The sequence below is a fragment of the Ptiloglossa arizonensis genome, chromosome 6 (genome assembly GCF_051014685.1).
Source record: "Ptiloglossa arizonensis isolate GNS036 chromosome 6, iyPtiAriz1_principal, whole genome shotgun sequence".
NCBI lineage: Eukaryota > Metazoa > Arthropoda > Insecta > Hymenoptera > Colletidae > Ptiloglossa > Ptiloglossa arizonensis.
This window is the reverse complement of record NC_135053.1, coordinates 1125359-1140205: the sequence shown is the minus strand read 5'-3', so window position 1 is coordinate 1140205 and position 14847 is coordinate 1125359. Positions and strand designations below refer to the sequence as shown.

At 26.9% G+C, this 14847-nt stretch overlaps 4 protein-coding genes across 8 annotated transcripts; 2 read left to right on the top strand and 2 right to left on the bottom strand.

Moving 5' to 3' along the window:
- Nucleotides 1–429: 429 nt before the first annotated feature.
- Nucleotides 430–3378, bottom strand: Ppib (peptidylprolyl isomerase B (cyclophilin B)). Of its 4 annotated transcripts, none has more exons than XM_076315251.1 (5): nucleotides 3292–3378; nucleotides 1591–1866; nucleotides 1044–1251; nucleotides 690–874; nucleotides 430–618 (listed from the first exon to the last, which is right to left on the bottom strand). In XM_076315251.1, the coding sequence occupies exons 2-5, from the start codon at nucleotides 1681–1683 to the stop codon at nucleotides 484–486; spliced, it is 621 nt and encodes a 206-aa protein (XP_076171366.1). In that variant the 5' UTR covers nucleotides 1684–1866; nucleotides 3292–3378; the 3' UTR covers nucleotides 430–483. The 4 variants fall into 4 exon arrangements, with proteins under 4 accessions (XP_076171366.1, XP_076171367.1, XP_076171364.1 ...); XM_076315252.1 differs by having other exon boundaries at nucleotides 1591–1664; nucleotides 3292–3355; XM_076315249.1 differs by lacking the exon at nucleotides 3292–3378 and adding an exon at nucleotides 2832–3163.
- LOC143148675 (peptidyl-prolyl cis-trans isomerase FKBP8) lies at nucleotides 2935–5875 on the top strand. Of its 2 annotated transcripts, none has more exons than XM_076315246.1 (5): nucleotides 2935–3560; nucleotides 4010–4318; nucleotides 4488–4687; nucleotides 4781–5082; nucleotides 5157–5873. In XM_076315246.1, the coding sequence occupies exons 1-5, from the start codon at nucleotides 3534–3536 to the stop codon at nucleotides 5465–5467; spliced, it is 1149 nt and encodes a 382-aa protein (XP_076171361.1). In that variant the 5' UTR covers nucleotides 2935–3533; the 3' UTR covers nucleotides 5468–5873. The 2 variants fall into 2 exon arrangements, with proteins under 2 accessions (XP_076171361.1, XP_076171362.1); XM_076315247.1 differs by having other exon boundaries at nucleotides 2947–3560; nucleotides 3976–4318; nucleotides 5157–5875.
- A 102-nt stretch (nucleotides 5876–5977) lies between these two features.
- Nucleotides 5978–9152, bottom strand: LOC143148673 (uncharacterized). The gene is made up of 5 exons (XM_076315243.1): nucleotides 9085–9152; nucleotides 8767–8976; nucleotides 7455–8604; nucleotides 6824–7389; nucleotides 5978–6742 (listed from the first exon to the last, which is right to left on the bottom strand). The coding sequence occupies exons 2-5, from the start codon at nucleotides 8824–8826 to the stop codon at nucleotides 6140–6142; spliced, it is 2379 nt and encodes a 792-aa protein (XP_076171358.1). The 5' UTR covers nucleotides 8827–8976; nucleotides 9085–9152; the 3' UTR covers nucleotides 5978–6139.
- A 1783-nt stretch (nucleotides 9153–10935) lies between these two features.
- Nucleotides 10936–14340, top strand: Not10 (CCR4-NOT transcription complex subunit 10). The gene is made up of 10 exons (XM_076315245.1): nucleotides 10936–11674; nucleotides 11788–12110; nucleotides 12220–12326; nucleotides 12408–12559; nucleotides 12644–12843; nucleotides 12909–13200; nucleotides 13307–13654; nucleotides 13752–13861; nucleotides 13945–14023; nucleotides 14109–14340. Exons 1-10 carry the CDS (start codon nucleotides 11260–11262, stop codon nucleotides 14162–14164), a joined length of 2082 nt encoding a protein of 693 aa, XP_076171360.1. The 5' UTR covers nucleotides 10936–11259; the 3' UTR covers nucleotides 14165–14340.
- The last annotated feature ends 507 nt before the right edge of the window (nucleotides 14341–14847 follow it).

Genomic DNA, 14847 nt, shown 5'->3' with positions numbered 1-14847 from the left:
GGTATATAAAATTTATTGCGCATCTTGACATGTATATATGTTTCTATAAAAGATGGAATATGATAACAATGTATGATAAGATATCATTCATACAATGTTGTTTTCTTATCTCTGTATGTTCTGCAAAATTCTACTTTAGATACATGAATCATTTTGAACATCTTAAAGTATAAGTTATTATAAATGAAGATTCTGTATTGAGTTTTTATAAGTTATTGTTTTTAACTACTCAAAATACACTTTGAGAAAATGTAATATTATACAAGTTCTGTGAAATATTTTGAACAACTACATTGTAATAAAAAGTATTTCTATCAAATTTTAGTGTAAAGCTTTTGGTAATATATTTTTTCTAATAAATCAAGATTGAAGGTATACAGAATCATGAAGTTAGTGCATCAAAGTAAATAAAATTGTCCTTTTAGTATATAGCAATCAAAAACAATTAATCTTTACTTTTAAAAGGAAATAAAAATGTAATGTTTAATTAGTAGCATCTTCTTTTGAAACACTGAATGGCTCTCCTACAATTTCTGCTCCAGAATCAGCAATTACAACATCCTTTGTTGGTTTATCGCGAGTATCAGTACTAACATTTTCAATTTTTCGTACTACATCCTGTAAAATAATTCTTATGTAAAAAATATACAAGATGTATATAGACGTTTAAATATTATAATGTAACATACCATTCCCTTGATTATTTTACCAAAAACAACATGTCTACCATCAAGCCATGGAGTTTGTTTCACAGTAATAAAAAACTGAGAACCATTAGTATCTTTTCCAGCATTTGCCATAGACAACCATCCTGCACCATAATGTTTCAATTTAAAATTTTCATCTTCAAAGCGTGCTCCATAGATGCTATGTCCTATAAATTAAAAAAATATTTAATATACAATTGTATATGATAATTATAGTCGAATTAAGTTTTCATTTAATTATAAATACTTTTTAAACAAATTTGATAAAACAAAATTTAATATTTTTCATTAATTAAAATTTTATCTATTTTGTATTTAAAAGAAATTGAATCAAACCTCCAGTTCCATCTCCTCTTGTAAAATCTCCTCCTTGAATCATAAACTCACGAATAACTCTATGGAATTTGCTACCCTTATATCCTTCTCCCTGTGGTTTTTTAGCTAATTCTACGAAGTTTTTAACTGTTTTTGGAACTGTCTTTCCAAAAAGCCCAATTTCAATTCTTCCCTCATATTTGCCATCAATGTTAATATCAAACCATACCTATATACACACATTGATTGCTTTTAAATTTTATGATTCTATAACAGAGCTTTTATTTAACTGCCGTTTTTATATTTTACTTTTACATAGAAAATGTTAATAAATCACAATATGAAATTATTAAATTTATTTAAAAATTGTTTGTTGAATATGAATGTGTTAAAAGTGAATGGAAACGTGTATTAATGTAAGTTAAATTTTTTAGTAAGCAACGCAAAAATATTATTTTGTAATGAAGTCGCATTTGATTTCGAAAATTTTATTTTTATCTAATTTATATAAAAATAAATTTTTTGATAAAGCGTCTGTACTATGCATCGATATAGTCAATTTACTTACCTTGTCTGTTACTTTTGGGCCTTTTTTATCATCAGCATTACTACTCGAACAAAAGACCGATAGCACAAGTCCCACTAACAAAAGTAATTTCATTATTGATAAAAAGATTTTAATTTAACAAGAATCAACCGGACAAAGACTTCTTAACGACTGTGCTCTGTCAGAATAGAACACAGTCAACCGAGTAAACGTGGATCCTTTGCGCGTGCGCATACGTTAGAAATGTGGGATTATTTGATTGGTTACATTCACTCGTGCAGTAACGTATACAAAATTCTGCAACACAAAATCAAAAAAATTTAATAGAAAGCTGAAGTGGGTTATGACCAGTGCTGGATATAATTTCAGATACAAGTATCTAATACTAAAACTTAATAAATAAAGTAATTTAGTTTGAATAGCAAATAAATTAAATAAAAGTGTTTTATTTTTAATCTTCAAGTATCTTAAATATTTGAAATTTCTTATTAAAATGAAAATAAAAAAAGTAAAAAGAGATGCAATACATTGGTAACTAAAAACTTACTTAATTTCTGCCTCTACATTTGATGGAACAAATCTTGTTTACATTTACATGGTCAAAAGTATACTACTTTAAGTATGATAAATAGGTTTTGACACAAGTTCTTGATATTTTAATGCTAAATCCAAAACAAATTTTACAAACTACTATTCTATATAAAATATTTTAAAAGAAAATATTTGTTTCACAAAGTAGTCAACTGTGGTTTATAGAAGAAACATTTGTTTCAAATATTACCTAATCTCTATTTTCATAATCATTGATAGTTTAATATTTTATTTAGTACTTGCGAAGTATATACCAGAATAAAATATTTTCATTCAATTTTTTGACTATTCAAATAAGCTTTTGTATTTATGTTTGAAATGCTATTTCTATTATTTGTAGTAATTATCCTTTATAGTAGTTTCAAATACTTCTACTTCAAATATTTTGCTTGGATATATTTATCGCAAGTTAATTAATTCATATAAAATCATATTTTTATTCCCATGATAGTACAACTAAATAATAGTAATAATATTTCTAAATAATATTTACTGTAATTAAATTAAAATTTATTTTTTGTTTTTATTTTTACATAAAATTTGTTGTTTTAATTTCAATAATTATTCAAATGTGTTTTAATTGTCCCAATGAATGGAGATAACAATAATTTGATTTATATATAAAATACGTCTTTATATACACACACACACATATATATATAATTATTTACACGAATATGAAATTTTAATCTATAACTTCAAGAATACAGTACAATAAATGTTCCATTTTAGATACGTATGTTCAAATGAATAAAACGTTTAAAACTTTGTGAACTGATACAATCAAAGAATGCTTTTCATCGTAGATATACGCATCGTCACTACTTATAATTTACTGCCCGTTTTTGTTCGGTCATTGTAGCGATGCATTATATGGTTAAATTATACAAAGATGATAGATGCAGATACACTAGTAACTAACATGCAATAAAAAAAACAGAACTGAGCATTTGTACGAATATAATGTTTGCACGCAAATAAAAAGCAGCACAAAGTTTTGTAGTGTCAAATGAAACTGGGATTAATAGTTATATTTCTGTTGCTCAGTGTCACCAGCAAGAAATGTTAGCGATCAGTTAAAACTGGACTAGTTACAAAATACTTGTATTAGTTACAAAGTAAAGCATTTACTTGATCAAAAACTTATTCCAGTGAAATCAAGGGATTAAACAAATTTTATTGATTTCGATAGACAATAATATAAATTTTTATTACGTAACCACAAATTTAGGGACCTCGATGAAAATTCGATTATCGATTAAACATTTTCGATTTTATATCATTACAAGCTCATTTCAAGTGATAAGTGAGTCAACCGGTGTCTCCCGTTTTGCAAATAAACAGACGTAGGACATTATTTTATAACATTTATAATGGTTGTCGAGACTTTTGAAAATAAGGTACGTATTTTTTTTATAAAATTTATTTTCAAAAGGGTAACTACATTTTATTGGAATATAACATTAACACTACTTCAAACTTTTTCGATTATTAAATGAGTGTGCATTTTTCTGTTATCGATTACCTATTCATCGTGTGTATGTCGATTTGTTAAATAAAATACAGAATTTTTAATCTCAATTAGCTTACGACCACAATAAATATTTTTCATAATTACTTAAATGACATTATTATTTTTAATAAGTATGATATATTCTCCATTATGAATTAAAAATGATAAAATATTATTATTAATATAAATTTTGTTTTTATTTACAATGAAATTAGTTTTTGATGAATGAGTTCTAATTTTTAATATACTGTAAATGGATATTGATTTCATTGAGTAAAATTTTTGAAACATTTTTATTTTAGTTCATAAAAATTAAGTAATTTTGAAATTTTGAAGATGGAAGATGAACCAGTTGAACCAGGGGTGTCCCAAGCTGATTTTATTAAAGAAGAATTAAATTTTGATGTAGATCTAAATGATTCAATGACCCAAGCAGCTTTGAATGATCATCCAACTGAAGAATGGATAGATATTTTGGGAAATGGACAGTTAAAAAAGAAAGTTGTTAAACAGGGTAAAAGTGGAACACGACCAAACAGATCTGATATTTGTACCATAAAAATGGTTGGCAAACTAAAAGATAATACAATAGTTGAAAAATATGAAAATCTTAAAATTCAATTAGGTGACGTTGAAGTGATTCAGGTGTTGTGTACTACTTTAAAAATTTCTTTTTAAATGTATATTAGTTATTCTTAGAAATATTAAAGATATGTACTAATAAGAATTTCTAATTTTTTTGTTAAAATACAATTTTGTTACTTAACACAGCCTTAATAATTAATAATTTCTTTATTATATTCCTTAATTATAGGGATTAGACTTAGCAATTGCATTAATGGATAAAGATGAAGTTGCTGAAATTGAAGTAGATCCAAGATTTGCTTATGGTCATTTAGGAAAACCACCAAGCATACCACCTGATGCCACTATTTCATATACGGTTGAATTAAAATTTGTTGAATTAGAAGAGGAAATAGGTAGTCTTAGCATTAGTCAATGGAAAGAAATTGGGTAAATAATTTTATTAAAGCCATTTATATAATTTGAAGTAGTAGTTAATTAATATAATAAATAATTGTAATATATATTTTTGTTATTTTAAAGCAACAAGAAACGAGAACGTGGAAATTGGTGGTTTACTCGTAATGAACCTACACTTGCAATTCAGTGTTACCGGAGAGCATTAGAGTATTTATTACCAATGGAAAGTCGTACTTCCTATCAAAATGAAGTAGAAGACTCTACTACTGATGCAGAATTGCAGGCTTTATTGGAGAATCGTATGACAGTATACAATAATTTAGCAGCTGCACAAATGAAAACACAAGCTTATGATGCAGCTTTAAAAAGTGTGCAAAGTGTTTTGAGTTATCAACCTCAAAATGTAAAAGCACTTTATAGAAAAGGTAATATTGTAAAAGATTATGTTTGGTACTGCACATAATAAATTGTATACTTTAAACACATTATATATTTATAGGGAAACTGTTGCACTACAAAGGAGAACATACATTGGCATATCAAACATTACTTCAAGCTTTAAAGTTACAACCTGAAACAAAAGCTATTCAAGTAGAGTTAGCTATTTTAAGAGAAAAGAATGCTAAAGATGCTCAACATGAAAAAAATTTGTATCGCAAGATGCTTGGCACAAGTAAAAATAACAATGTGATTCCAAAAAATATAAAGAAAGAAAATAAATATGAAACTACATCAAAGCTTACATGCAGTTTGATTGGAGGCGCAACTGCAGCAATTTTAGGTGTACTTTTATATAGACTTGTTTCATGAAAGAAAATAAGAACTGATTAAATCCAGGAACTGACAATTAATAGTTAAATATTGTAAGATATTATTTGAAAAAATTGTCTTCAAGTTGTTAAACAAAATAAATAGGGCATATTATTATATTAAAATTTTCTTTTTATAGTTAGTTTTTATTGTACACGCCACAGAAAATACCATACATATGTTACACACCAGACAAATATCACATAATGTGTAATATTGTTTTGATAACTTAATTATATTTCAAGTATGATCTAACAATTTGGGAGGTATAAAAGATGATTACTGTTAATGTTTCTTGATATTAATAAATAATAAGTAAACACCAGGTAGATTAACTAAAAAGTATATTTTTATGGTAAAACAACTAAAAGGATAATGACATTTTTATGCCATGTATACATTATGTTTTTCTTGTATAAAACTTAATATAAACAGTTTGTTATAAATAAATCAAAATTGTTATATAATTATTTTAGTTTACTAAATGCATAATAAATTTTGAAAAAGCTAAGTATTATAAAACATATCACATTTTCTTATCGATCATTGATTTAAAATTTCTAATTATATTTAAAATAATTTGGGCAGTTTCAAGTATTTTTTATACAAATTTGTACAATATATACAATTTCAAGTTTAAATTTTCAATTGAGTACTTTCCTCCATATTTTATTAAAGATTTAAAAACAATGGAAATGGTTGATTTAAATAATTGTCCATTGGCAAAGTATCTACTTTGTTAATATTTGAATCTACAAAAAATGATGTTCCTTCAACAGCTCCTAATGATAATTCAGAATAATTTGAATGATCATAAAAATTTTGATCTGTATTCAAAATTCCATGCTGAAATTCCAAATCTTGATAACTACTAAGATTCAATATTTCTGTACAATTTGTTTCAAATTGATCTATGAGATCATTCATAGTTAATGTTTTTGGACTGGTAACTTCTACAGTAACAATTTGTTCTGCCTTAATGTCTACTAATGAAAGAACTTGAGGGGTAGAATCTGTAATAGGTAATAAATTAGTAAGTTCTAATGATAATGTTGGATTTTCACAGAGATCAGTATTAGACAGTGGTTGTAATTCCAAACTCGAATCAAAATGTTCATTAATGATGTCCGTATTTTCAGAAGTATTAATCCTTTCATTTGATGTTACAACTGTATTAGATCCTCTTTTAATTTTAAGTTTTTTAGGTTTAAGCTTTTTTGGTTTCTCTGGTATTGGAACAAGATGACCATCTTCTGTTTTCATGAGTTTTACAACCTGTTGAATTTTACATTGTAAATGTACATATTCTTTAAATAATATGCATTTATTAGGAAATAAATATATAATTGAATTCACCTTTTTCTTCTTTTCAAGTGTAATTCTGTGACAAGTTTCCATATGGCGAGTAAGATGATGTGACCTCTTGAAAGCAGTGCTGCATTGCATACAAGCAAATGGTCGATATTGTTGATGAGATAATTTATGTCTTTTCAATAAACTATTTCGTTTAAATGCTTTACCACATTCTTCGCATATAAATTGCCTCTCTTTATTATGTACATAAAGAACATGATCATTAAGAATACTAACACTAGTAAAAGTTTTACCACACTGTTCACATACAATGTTCCTTTGCTCTACATGTAACTGTTTGTGCCTATCCAAGTCTGATTTTCTTGCACACTGAAATGTGCAACCATATATATTGCATGTGAATCTTTTTTCTCCTTTATGTATACGTCTAACATGTTGATCAAGTGCTCTTTGCGAAATTAATTTTTTGGAACAAATTGGGCAAGAAAAAGTGTCCTTTAGAGGTATTTCTCTATTTACTTTACTAAGATGTGAAGTAGATTCTAAATGACGAGAATAATCATCCTTTTTAATAAAAGTATGTCTACAGTCAGCACAAAAGTAAATACCTACAAAATAATTATTCCTCATGTAGTTTAAATATATTTTTTTATATATATTTTTTTAAACTCACCATTATTTGATATTTTATTATGATTTAATTTTGAAGAGTGTTCCATTTTGTAATGTTCGTGTGCTTTCTTTTTAGATGCAAAAGTAACATCACACTTTGAACATTTGTGATTATTATGATTTTGGATATGAATTAGATATGTTTGTTCAATACTAAATGTTTGTAAGCATCTTTTACACTTGAACTGCTTTTTTGCACAATGATTTTCTTTATGTTCCTTGTCATCTTCTTCAACTTTTAACATTTCTCCACAATCTGAACAAACTTTGCCATTTTCATAGTTATGTTTTGCTCGATGGCGATTTAATAAAGTACGTTTAGGAAAACTACGAGAACATACATCGCAAGAATGTGGATATTTTGTTGCTCTTTCACCATGCGAACGAAATAAATGTATTTCAAGGTGTTTTCGCCTTGCAAATTTTGCATTACAATGAGAACAATTATTTTTTTGATGACCTTCCAAATGTCGATCCAAATGTCTTTTGTATCTAAATGTCATTGAACATTGACTACACGTTTTAACTTGTTTATTTAATATATCTAAACCACCAATTTTAATTTTGTTTTGATTAGTTGCTGTTACAAATTTAGTTTCAGGATCATTATTTTCATCATTTGAATTCTTATTGTTAATTTCTAAAGTATGAGATTTATCCTTAATTTGTGTAAAAATATTTTTCTCAAATATAAATGGTCTTTTTATTTTAATAGGTACATTATTACTTTTTACATCCATTGTATCAATTGGGTTACTGTTTGTAGTTGGTATTAATTTTGTATCTTCGATATAAATACTTCCTTTGGCAAAAGGAACAATAGGTTTTATCATTACATTTTCCATCATCGAATGATTTGTTATTATATATTTACTCTTTAATTCATTTTGATAAGTAACTGCATTTTGCAAAGAAATATATCCAATTTTATAAAAATTAGAACCTATGTTATTCAAATTGGTACTTTTATAGTTGCTATTCACATTATTTAATTGTGACCCTGTGTTTGAGTTATTCGTAGGAATAAGTGACAAATTTATTCCCAAATCTTTACTTCCAAAACTATTTACACATTCTTGTAAATAATCAAAGGCTACAACTTCATTAGTTTCCGAAGACATGTTTTGTACTGTCTGTAGTACTGAAACATCCTGATAAAATATGTATTAAATTCATTATATGTGTTTGTATAGAATGCAAACATTAAATGTTAAATCATAATTATATAGTTTCAGAAAAATTGTTTTACAATTTTATTACTTGTGTATTTTATTCAAATTTTGTTCATATCGTAACTTTTTAAAAAATCTTACCTGATTGTCAAATGAATAAAATGATAGTATTTTAGATTGTTGATTCGTATCATTTGACATTGTTTACACTATTTTAAGAGATAATAATTACTCAGGAATAATTATTTATTTAATGATAATGCAGTAGAATTATAGGATATTTCTTGAGTCAAAATTGAAATTAATTAAATGTTCTACGACATTTATAAAATAATTGCACTTGGATATAACCTAAAAAAATGTTTACAGATATATAAAATTGACATAGTTCGAACGCATCCATCAGTTCTTTCACATATATAACTTTGATTAAGTTACTAAAAAACTGTGTAAAAGTACATTTTTTTGTTCAAAGTATTTTAATTTGCACTGCGTTACATTTTTTAAGTTGACAAACATGGTCTACCGAACGTAACTATTCCACTCTACTACTACTTTGATTGGTTCTTAAATGCAAATTCATTAATTAAAACCTCTTTTGGATGGGATGATTAAAATTATATATGTTACTTCGAGACGTATATTTGAGGCTAGTAGCTGCATTTATAAAAGAATAATAAAATGGTTTAAATTTTTTGTTGCTTTTTAATTCAAGGAATTAATATGTGAACCGCATTTCTAAATTACATAAATTATATGTATATAAAAGTAATACATATATATTATTGAATATTATCAGCAGTATAAAATCTTAGTAAACATAATTTATGAAACATACATAAGAGTTTAAAAGTGTTATATGTTAGTCTTAAAATAACCAGTTTAATATACGTTTAATTCAATGAATAATATGAAATAGACAAAAACACACATTCAAAATTTGTTTACTATTGTATAATATGATGGTTATGAAATTTATCAATTATAATATAATTGAGAATTGAAATTTTGTTACCTTTCGATGTATATTATGTATTTATATATTTATTTTATTCGTTTATAAAATATAACAAATGAAAAGAAAATTTAATAACAATATTATAATATTAGTTTGCTGTTTACTGTTATATATTAATCGTAAATATTTAAGTACTTGTAACTAAAAACTACTTTATTATTCCAAATTAATTTTAAAATACTTTTTTTATCATTTGTCATTGAAGTTGATAAAAGACCTTAATGAAATAGGTATGTATATACGTGTTTATTATTCATGTAAACATACTTTAAATTTATTAGAAATGAAAACTAATTATGATTAATAATAACTGATTGAAAACATAGATAGTTGACGTTTTATCTTATACAGAAACTTTAGCTTATACTATATATTTTATTCTTTTAACGTTGTATTCAAGTTTATTTTTGCGAGTCATGTATCATACGCAAAGACGAGACATAAAATAAACGCTACGTGTTACGAGAATTGATGTCACATATCTGATATATCAACCTCGTAAAATATCAATGGTTTTAGAACGACCTCTTCGTTTAATAATGTTGATTGTAGGAACTATGTTCAGCTAAACCACCGAAGTCGGTAAAGTTAGTAAACGTAGAAAATCTTTCTACATACGTATATGTAGAATATTTGTGGTTTTATCAAACTTATCAAACTCTGAATGTTAAAGTAATATATAATACAAAGTATTATAACTATAATTACTTGAATTTTTGCGATCTTTTGATTTGTATTACATTACGTGCAATATACAATATAGTAAATATAATTTATATTTATTAGTGAAAAAATTTTGTAAGCATTTAATTTGAACAGAGGTTTGGTTTGAATAATTTCTTATATTTAATGAGTACAAAATTCAATCAATCAAGATCGATAAAAACAATTTAATTATTAGTTATAATAATTAAGATAAGTATAACAAAAATATTTTATTTATAAATCTCAGAGGCAAAAATTCTCTATTTTTAGGGTTGCTTTTTCCAATAAATTTAAAAACTATTATTTTAAATCCTAAATATCATTTACGAAAAGGCCGTCTAAATGAGAATACTTAAAAGAATATTTTAGACTTAATAAATTTATACTTAAAAGAACTTTATTTTAATTTCTTCACTCGCTGTGTGAATAGAATATAACGGAATATTTTACGAGAATAATAATAAAATAAAATTTCACTACATGCCTAATTGTATTTAAATATAATTAACATTATATTTAATTTTAATTCCTAACACTAAAAGCTCTGAAATCTCGTTTAATTCTGAATCGATAAAGTTGGATGTGACACGAAAATGGTAAACTTGGTTTATAGGACAGAAAGTTCTCTTTAACGAGCGGTCTGACCTAAACCTCGTCCGTGGTTTTGGCAAGTTGGATTTATTTGAAATGTACACAATACTATTTCAATTAATAATTGTTTTAATTTGATTTTAATAAGTTTTAATTGGCAAATATGGAGATTCTTTATAATCTTTTGATATCAATTTAACCTTTACATGTATCAAATATGGGTTTTTGAACAATTATTGAACGTAAATTGGGACAAGAAATTTAAACATTGTGAGAACTTTATCAGGTTTTATTACGTGATAAATATTACTGTGTAATAAATGAAAATGAGTGAGACATCTGAAGCACAAAACAAGGATATCGGTCCAGCAGTTATAACGGAACAAGAACGCGAGTTAGCACAAAACGCACTGTCTGAGTTTCAAAAAGGGGCATATGTCAGTTGTTTATCATATTTAAATAAACTGGAAACTTTGAGACCAAAAGATCTGAAAGTAATGCACAATAAGGTTGTAGTAGAATGTTATAAAAACGACTTGAAAAAAACAGAATTGTTAAGAAAGAGTTTGAATGCAATATGTGGACAAATGTGTACCACCGATTCGATCGAAACTATAGATGACATTGAAAAATGTGTTATGAGGTACAATCAAGCAGTTTTATTGTATCACACGAGACAGTACAATGCAGCACTTCAAATTATGAATAGGTTATTTGCTTTTATAGAACCTATGGGTATGTAAACAATAATAAAATCTATAAAAATGTCTAGGATAAACTACATAAGCGTTCATTAAGAAATAACTCATTAATGTTGAATTTAATATATGTATATTGTTGTTTTATAGAAGAATCGCTTGCGCATAAAGTTTGCCTCCTTCTTATAGAGTTACACATAGTAACGGATCAACCAGATGCAGCATTATCTTTAATTAATTACGTAGAAAATCAACTTATATCTACAGATAATTCTAAAATTACACCTGTAGATAAAGAAGGTATAATGAAATCGATGAAAGAACAGAAGGAACAAAAAAGAGAAGTTGATGTAGTTATCGATGCATTTAAAATAAAGTTATTGAAATGTAAAGCTAGAATATATCTTATGATGCATCAATTGAAACTGTGTAAAAGGGAATGGAAAACATTAGTTTCCCTGGGAACACCTGTAGTAAGATAATCTTTTTAAGATATTCTTTTTTTAAACATATTAAATCCATTTTTTTTTTCCATTCATTATTTTCATCCATTCTTTTACTTAAAATTTTACTTATTCGCAGAATATATCGATTGTATTTTTAAAAGCTAATCTTGAATATTTGAGAGGAAATTACAAAAAAGCTATCAAGTTACTAAACTCTGTAACATCGGAAAATTTAGATTTCAAGTATGTTATATTTATAATTACTTTAAAAGAATATTTAAAATTATCTGCACATTATGGTACTAACATTTTTATTGGTTGTAGATCTTCTGGAGAGTCTTCTGCTGTTTTATACTACAACAATATGGCATGTTTACATCTTTCTATGGGTAAACCAAATTTAGCTTGTTTCTATTTACGAAAAGCTTTACATGAAAATAAATGCGCGCTAGAAAGTGTACAAACAAAAGACAGTGGTAATTACAATGGTTCATCCTTGTTTTCTTATTTTGTATTTAGATATTGAAAATAATGTTTTTAAAGAAACTGATTTTATTTAGATCCTTTATTTTCGCAACCATTATATACGCTCAGTGGAAATAGGCATTATGAATTAATGTACAGTTTGGGTGTGTCATTATTACACGCAGGTCAAGCATCGGTCGCTTTCGATTGTTTTATGGAAGCTGCTCAAAAGCTTCATAATAATCCCAAACTTTGGCTAAGGGTTGCAGAGTGTTGTATATATTGTCACAAACCAGTAAGTTTATCCATTATGCGTTGTAATATTTTGGAAAATAAGAGCAATATTTGTATCATTTTCAGACAAACGAAGTCGATTTTAATATTCCAAAACGAAGGAAGGATTTAGTACAAAAAGTTGTTGGTTCTGGATTTTATAAAAAAATTATTTTGGCCTCTTCTTTATCCAAAGATTCAAAGTATCATCCCGAGGGTTTTCCTTCTGCTATACCACAATTAACATTAGAATTTGCATCCCTCTGTTTAAAGAATGCATTATTTTTATTACCAAATAACAATGAACTTAACGTTCCACTTACAACAATCGCTAGTCCCCAAGCAGTACCTTTATCGTTAACAGCTAGCCATAATTTAGGTATTAAATTTGTATAAAGAAGTACAAATATTATTCCTTGAAATTTATATACTTAAAAGATGGGTAGATATCGTCAAATATGATTATTATCTTAGTAATTTTGTAGGTGTCCAACACTCAACTTTAATGTCGCAAGTTACAGCCGTTGAAGCATTAAATTTGAAGATTAGCGTTTTAGCTGCAACTGCTTATATATGTTTATGTCTTGGCGATTATGTTGTTGCGCTCGAGCATGCGAAATCATTATTAAATATCAACAAATTACCTGGTGCATATAGGATGCTGGGAAATCTTTACGCTGCAGAAAGTTTGATATTTATGGATAAAATTAGCGAAGCAATCGAATATCTTAAACCAGAAAATATTCAAGATTTGAATACTTTTGTATTTATTCCCGAACCCCAAGATAAAGATAAAGAAAAAATCGATGAAGTTATTTCAAAACCTATAAAAAGTGAGAAATAGTTTTAATACATCTGGTCCTTTTACGAAATTCTCAATTATTATTTATACATAAAATGTTGTTTATGTTAATCAATTATGTTTTACAGTGTGGTATCCAACGACTGTTCCTACAGGTATCGCTGTACTTCGTTACAATTTAGCCGTAGCTTATGCAATCCGCGGTGAACTTGACAAATCTGGGGAAACCTTAAAACAGGTAATTGGCAATTTTATAATTTTCTGTGTAGCAGATATACGAATATATTATTCGAGCATTGGTCAGTATTATATTTTTTGCAGGTCTGGATGTCAAAAGGGCCGGATTGCGATGTTCCTATACACGTAATAATGTTAGCTTTATATATAGAATTGCAACTAGGTAATATTAATAGTATTTCTAGTTATGTATAAGAACGAAATGAAGTTTTGCGTGATAACGATTGTATTTATTTTTCATGCCGCAGGTCATGCAGATATATCGAGGTCGATAATAAAACAACATTGTCCGCAGTACCGTTGACGGTAAAATTTATATTTACGAAGAGAATATGATCAAATTGAATTTTTATGTCAAGTTTCTTTTCATAAATGTAAATTAATTGTACGCATCTGCGTATGTAAATAAAGATGTAATGTATAAAATTCACAATTCTTCCAATGTATTGTAAGAGATTAATAAATATTATAATTCTTGTATTTTTTTAAAAGTTTTTCAATTTATATTTCTTTTAAAATTATTTATCTTTTACTACTTCTGACAATACCGTTTCATTACAGGAGATATACGAACTTGATTGATTTCAAACGCAAATAGTGTTGCGTTTTTTATATTTTTGTTGTACGACGAAACTTATATTACGTATGTTTTTAGTGACGAAAATATGTAACGAAGGTTATATGCAGTTTTTGACAGTCGTGTAAACAAATTCACTCTACGAACTCGATATTCTGTTGTAAACACGCGAAGTAATTTGCCGGCAATGATTTCACCGATTGTTACTGGAAGTGAGCTTACTGACTGGTATTGGGGGCCTCTGGCCTGTAATATGGTCATGGCCGTCTAGGCGAATCACCCCAGGGCCTTATACTGGACCTTACTCTGCCTGACTCACACAGATCCAGTGGTTCTCCGCTATCGGTTATTACACGCGGTTTGTCGTGTGTTTCCTCTATTTAATATGTATGGTCGGTAACGAGATACAA

What these genes read in the sequence shown, in the direction of transcription:
- Ppib (XM_076315251.1), bottom strand. Translation starts at nt 1,683, where the DNA reads ATGAAATTACTTTTGTTAGTGGGACTTGTGCTATCGGTCTTTTGTTCG. An exon ending in GCCCAAAAGTAACAGACAAG is followed by an intron (nt 1,252 to 1,590) that starts GTAAGTAAATTG and finishes GTGTGTATATAG; the next exon opens with GTATGGTTTGATATTAACAT. An exon ending in GTAAAATAATCAAGGGAATG is followed by an intron (nt 619 to 689) that starts GTATGTTACATT and finishes ATTATTTTACAG; the next exon opens with GATGTAGTACGAAAAATTGA.
- LOC143148675 (XM_076315246.1), top strand. Translation starts at nt 3,534, where the DNA reads ATGGTTGTCGAGACTTTTGAAAATAAG. An exon ending in TCGAGACTTTTGAAAATAAG is followed by an intron (nt 3,561 to 4,009) that starts GTACGTATTTTT and finishes GAAATTTTGAAG; the next exon opens with ATGGAAGATGAACCAGTTGA. An exon ending in GTGACGTTGAAGTGATTCAG is followed by an intron (nt 4,319 to 4,487) that starts GTGTTGTGTACT and finishes CCTTAATTATAG; the next exon opens with GGATTAGACTTAGCAATTGC.
- LOC143148673 (XM_076315243.1), bottom strand. Translation starts at nt 8,826, where the DNA reads ATGTCAAATGATACGAATCAACAATCTAAAATACTATCATTTTATTCA. An exon ending in TAATAAAATATCAAATAATG is followed by an intron (nt 7,390 to 7,454) that starts GTGAGTTTAAAA and finishes ATTATTTTGTAG; the next exon opens with GTATTTACTTTTGTGCTGAC. An exon ending in CACTTGAAAAGAAGAAAAAG is followed by an intron (nt 6,743 to 6,823) that starts GTGAATTCAATT and finishes AAAATTCAACAG; the next exon opens with GTTGTAAAACTCATGAAAAC.
- Not10 (XM_076315245.1), top strand. Translation starts at nt 11,260, where the DNA reads ATGAAAATGAGTGAGACATCTGAAGCACAAAACAAGGATATCGGTCCA. An exon ending in AACAGCTAGCCATAATTTAG is followed by an intron (nt 13,201 to 13,306) that starts GTATTAAATTTG and finishes GTAATTTTGTAG; the next exon opens with GTGTCCAACACTCAACTTTA. An exon ending in CTGGGGAAACCTTAAAACAG is followed by an intron (nt 13,862 to 13,944) that starts GTAATTGGCAAT and finishes TATTTTTTGCAG; the next exon opens with GTCTGGATGTCAAAAGGGCC.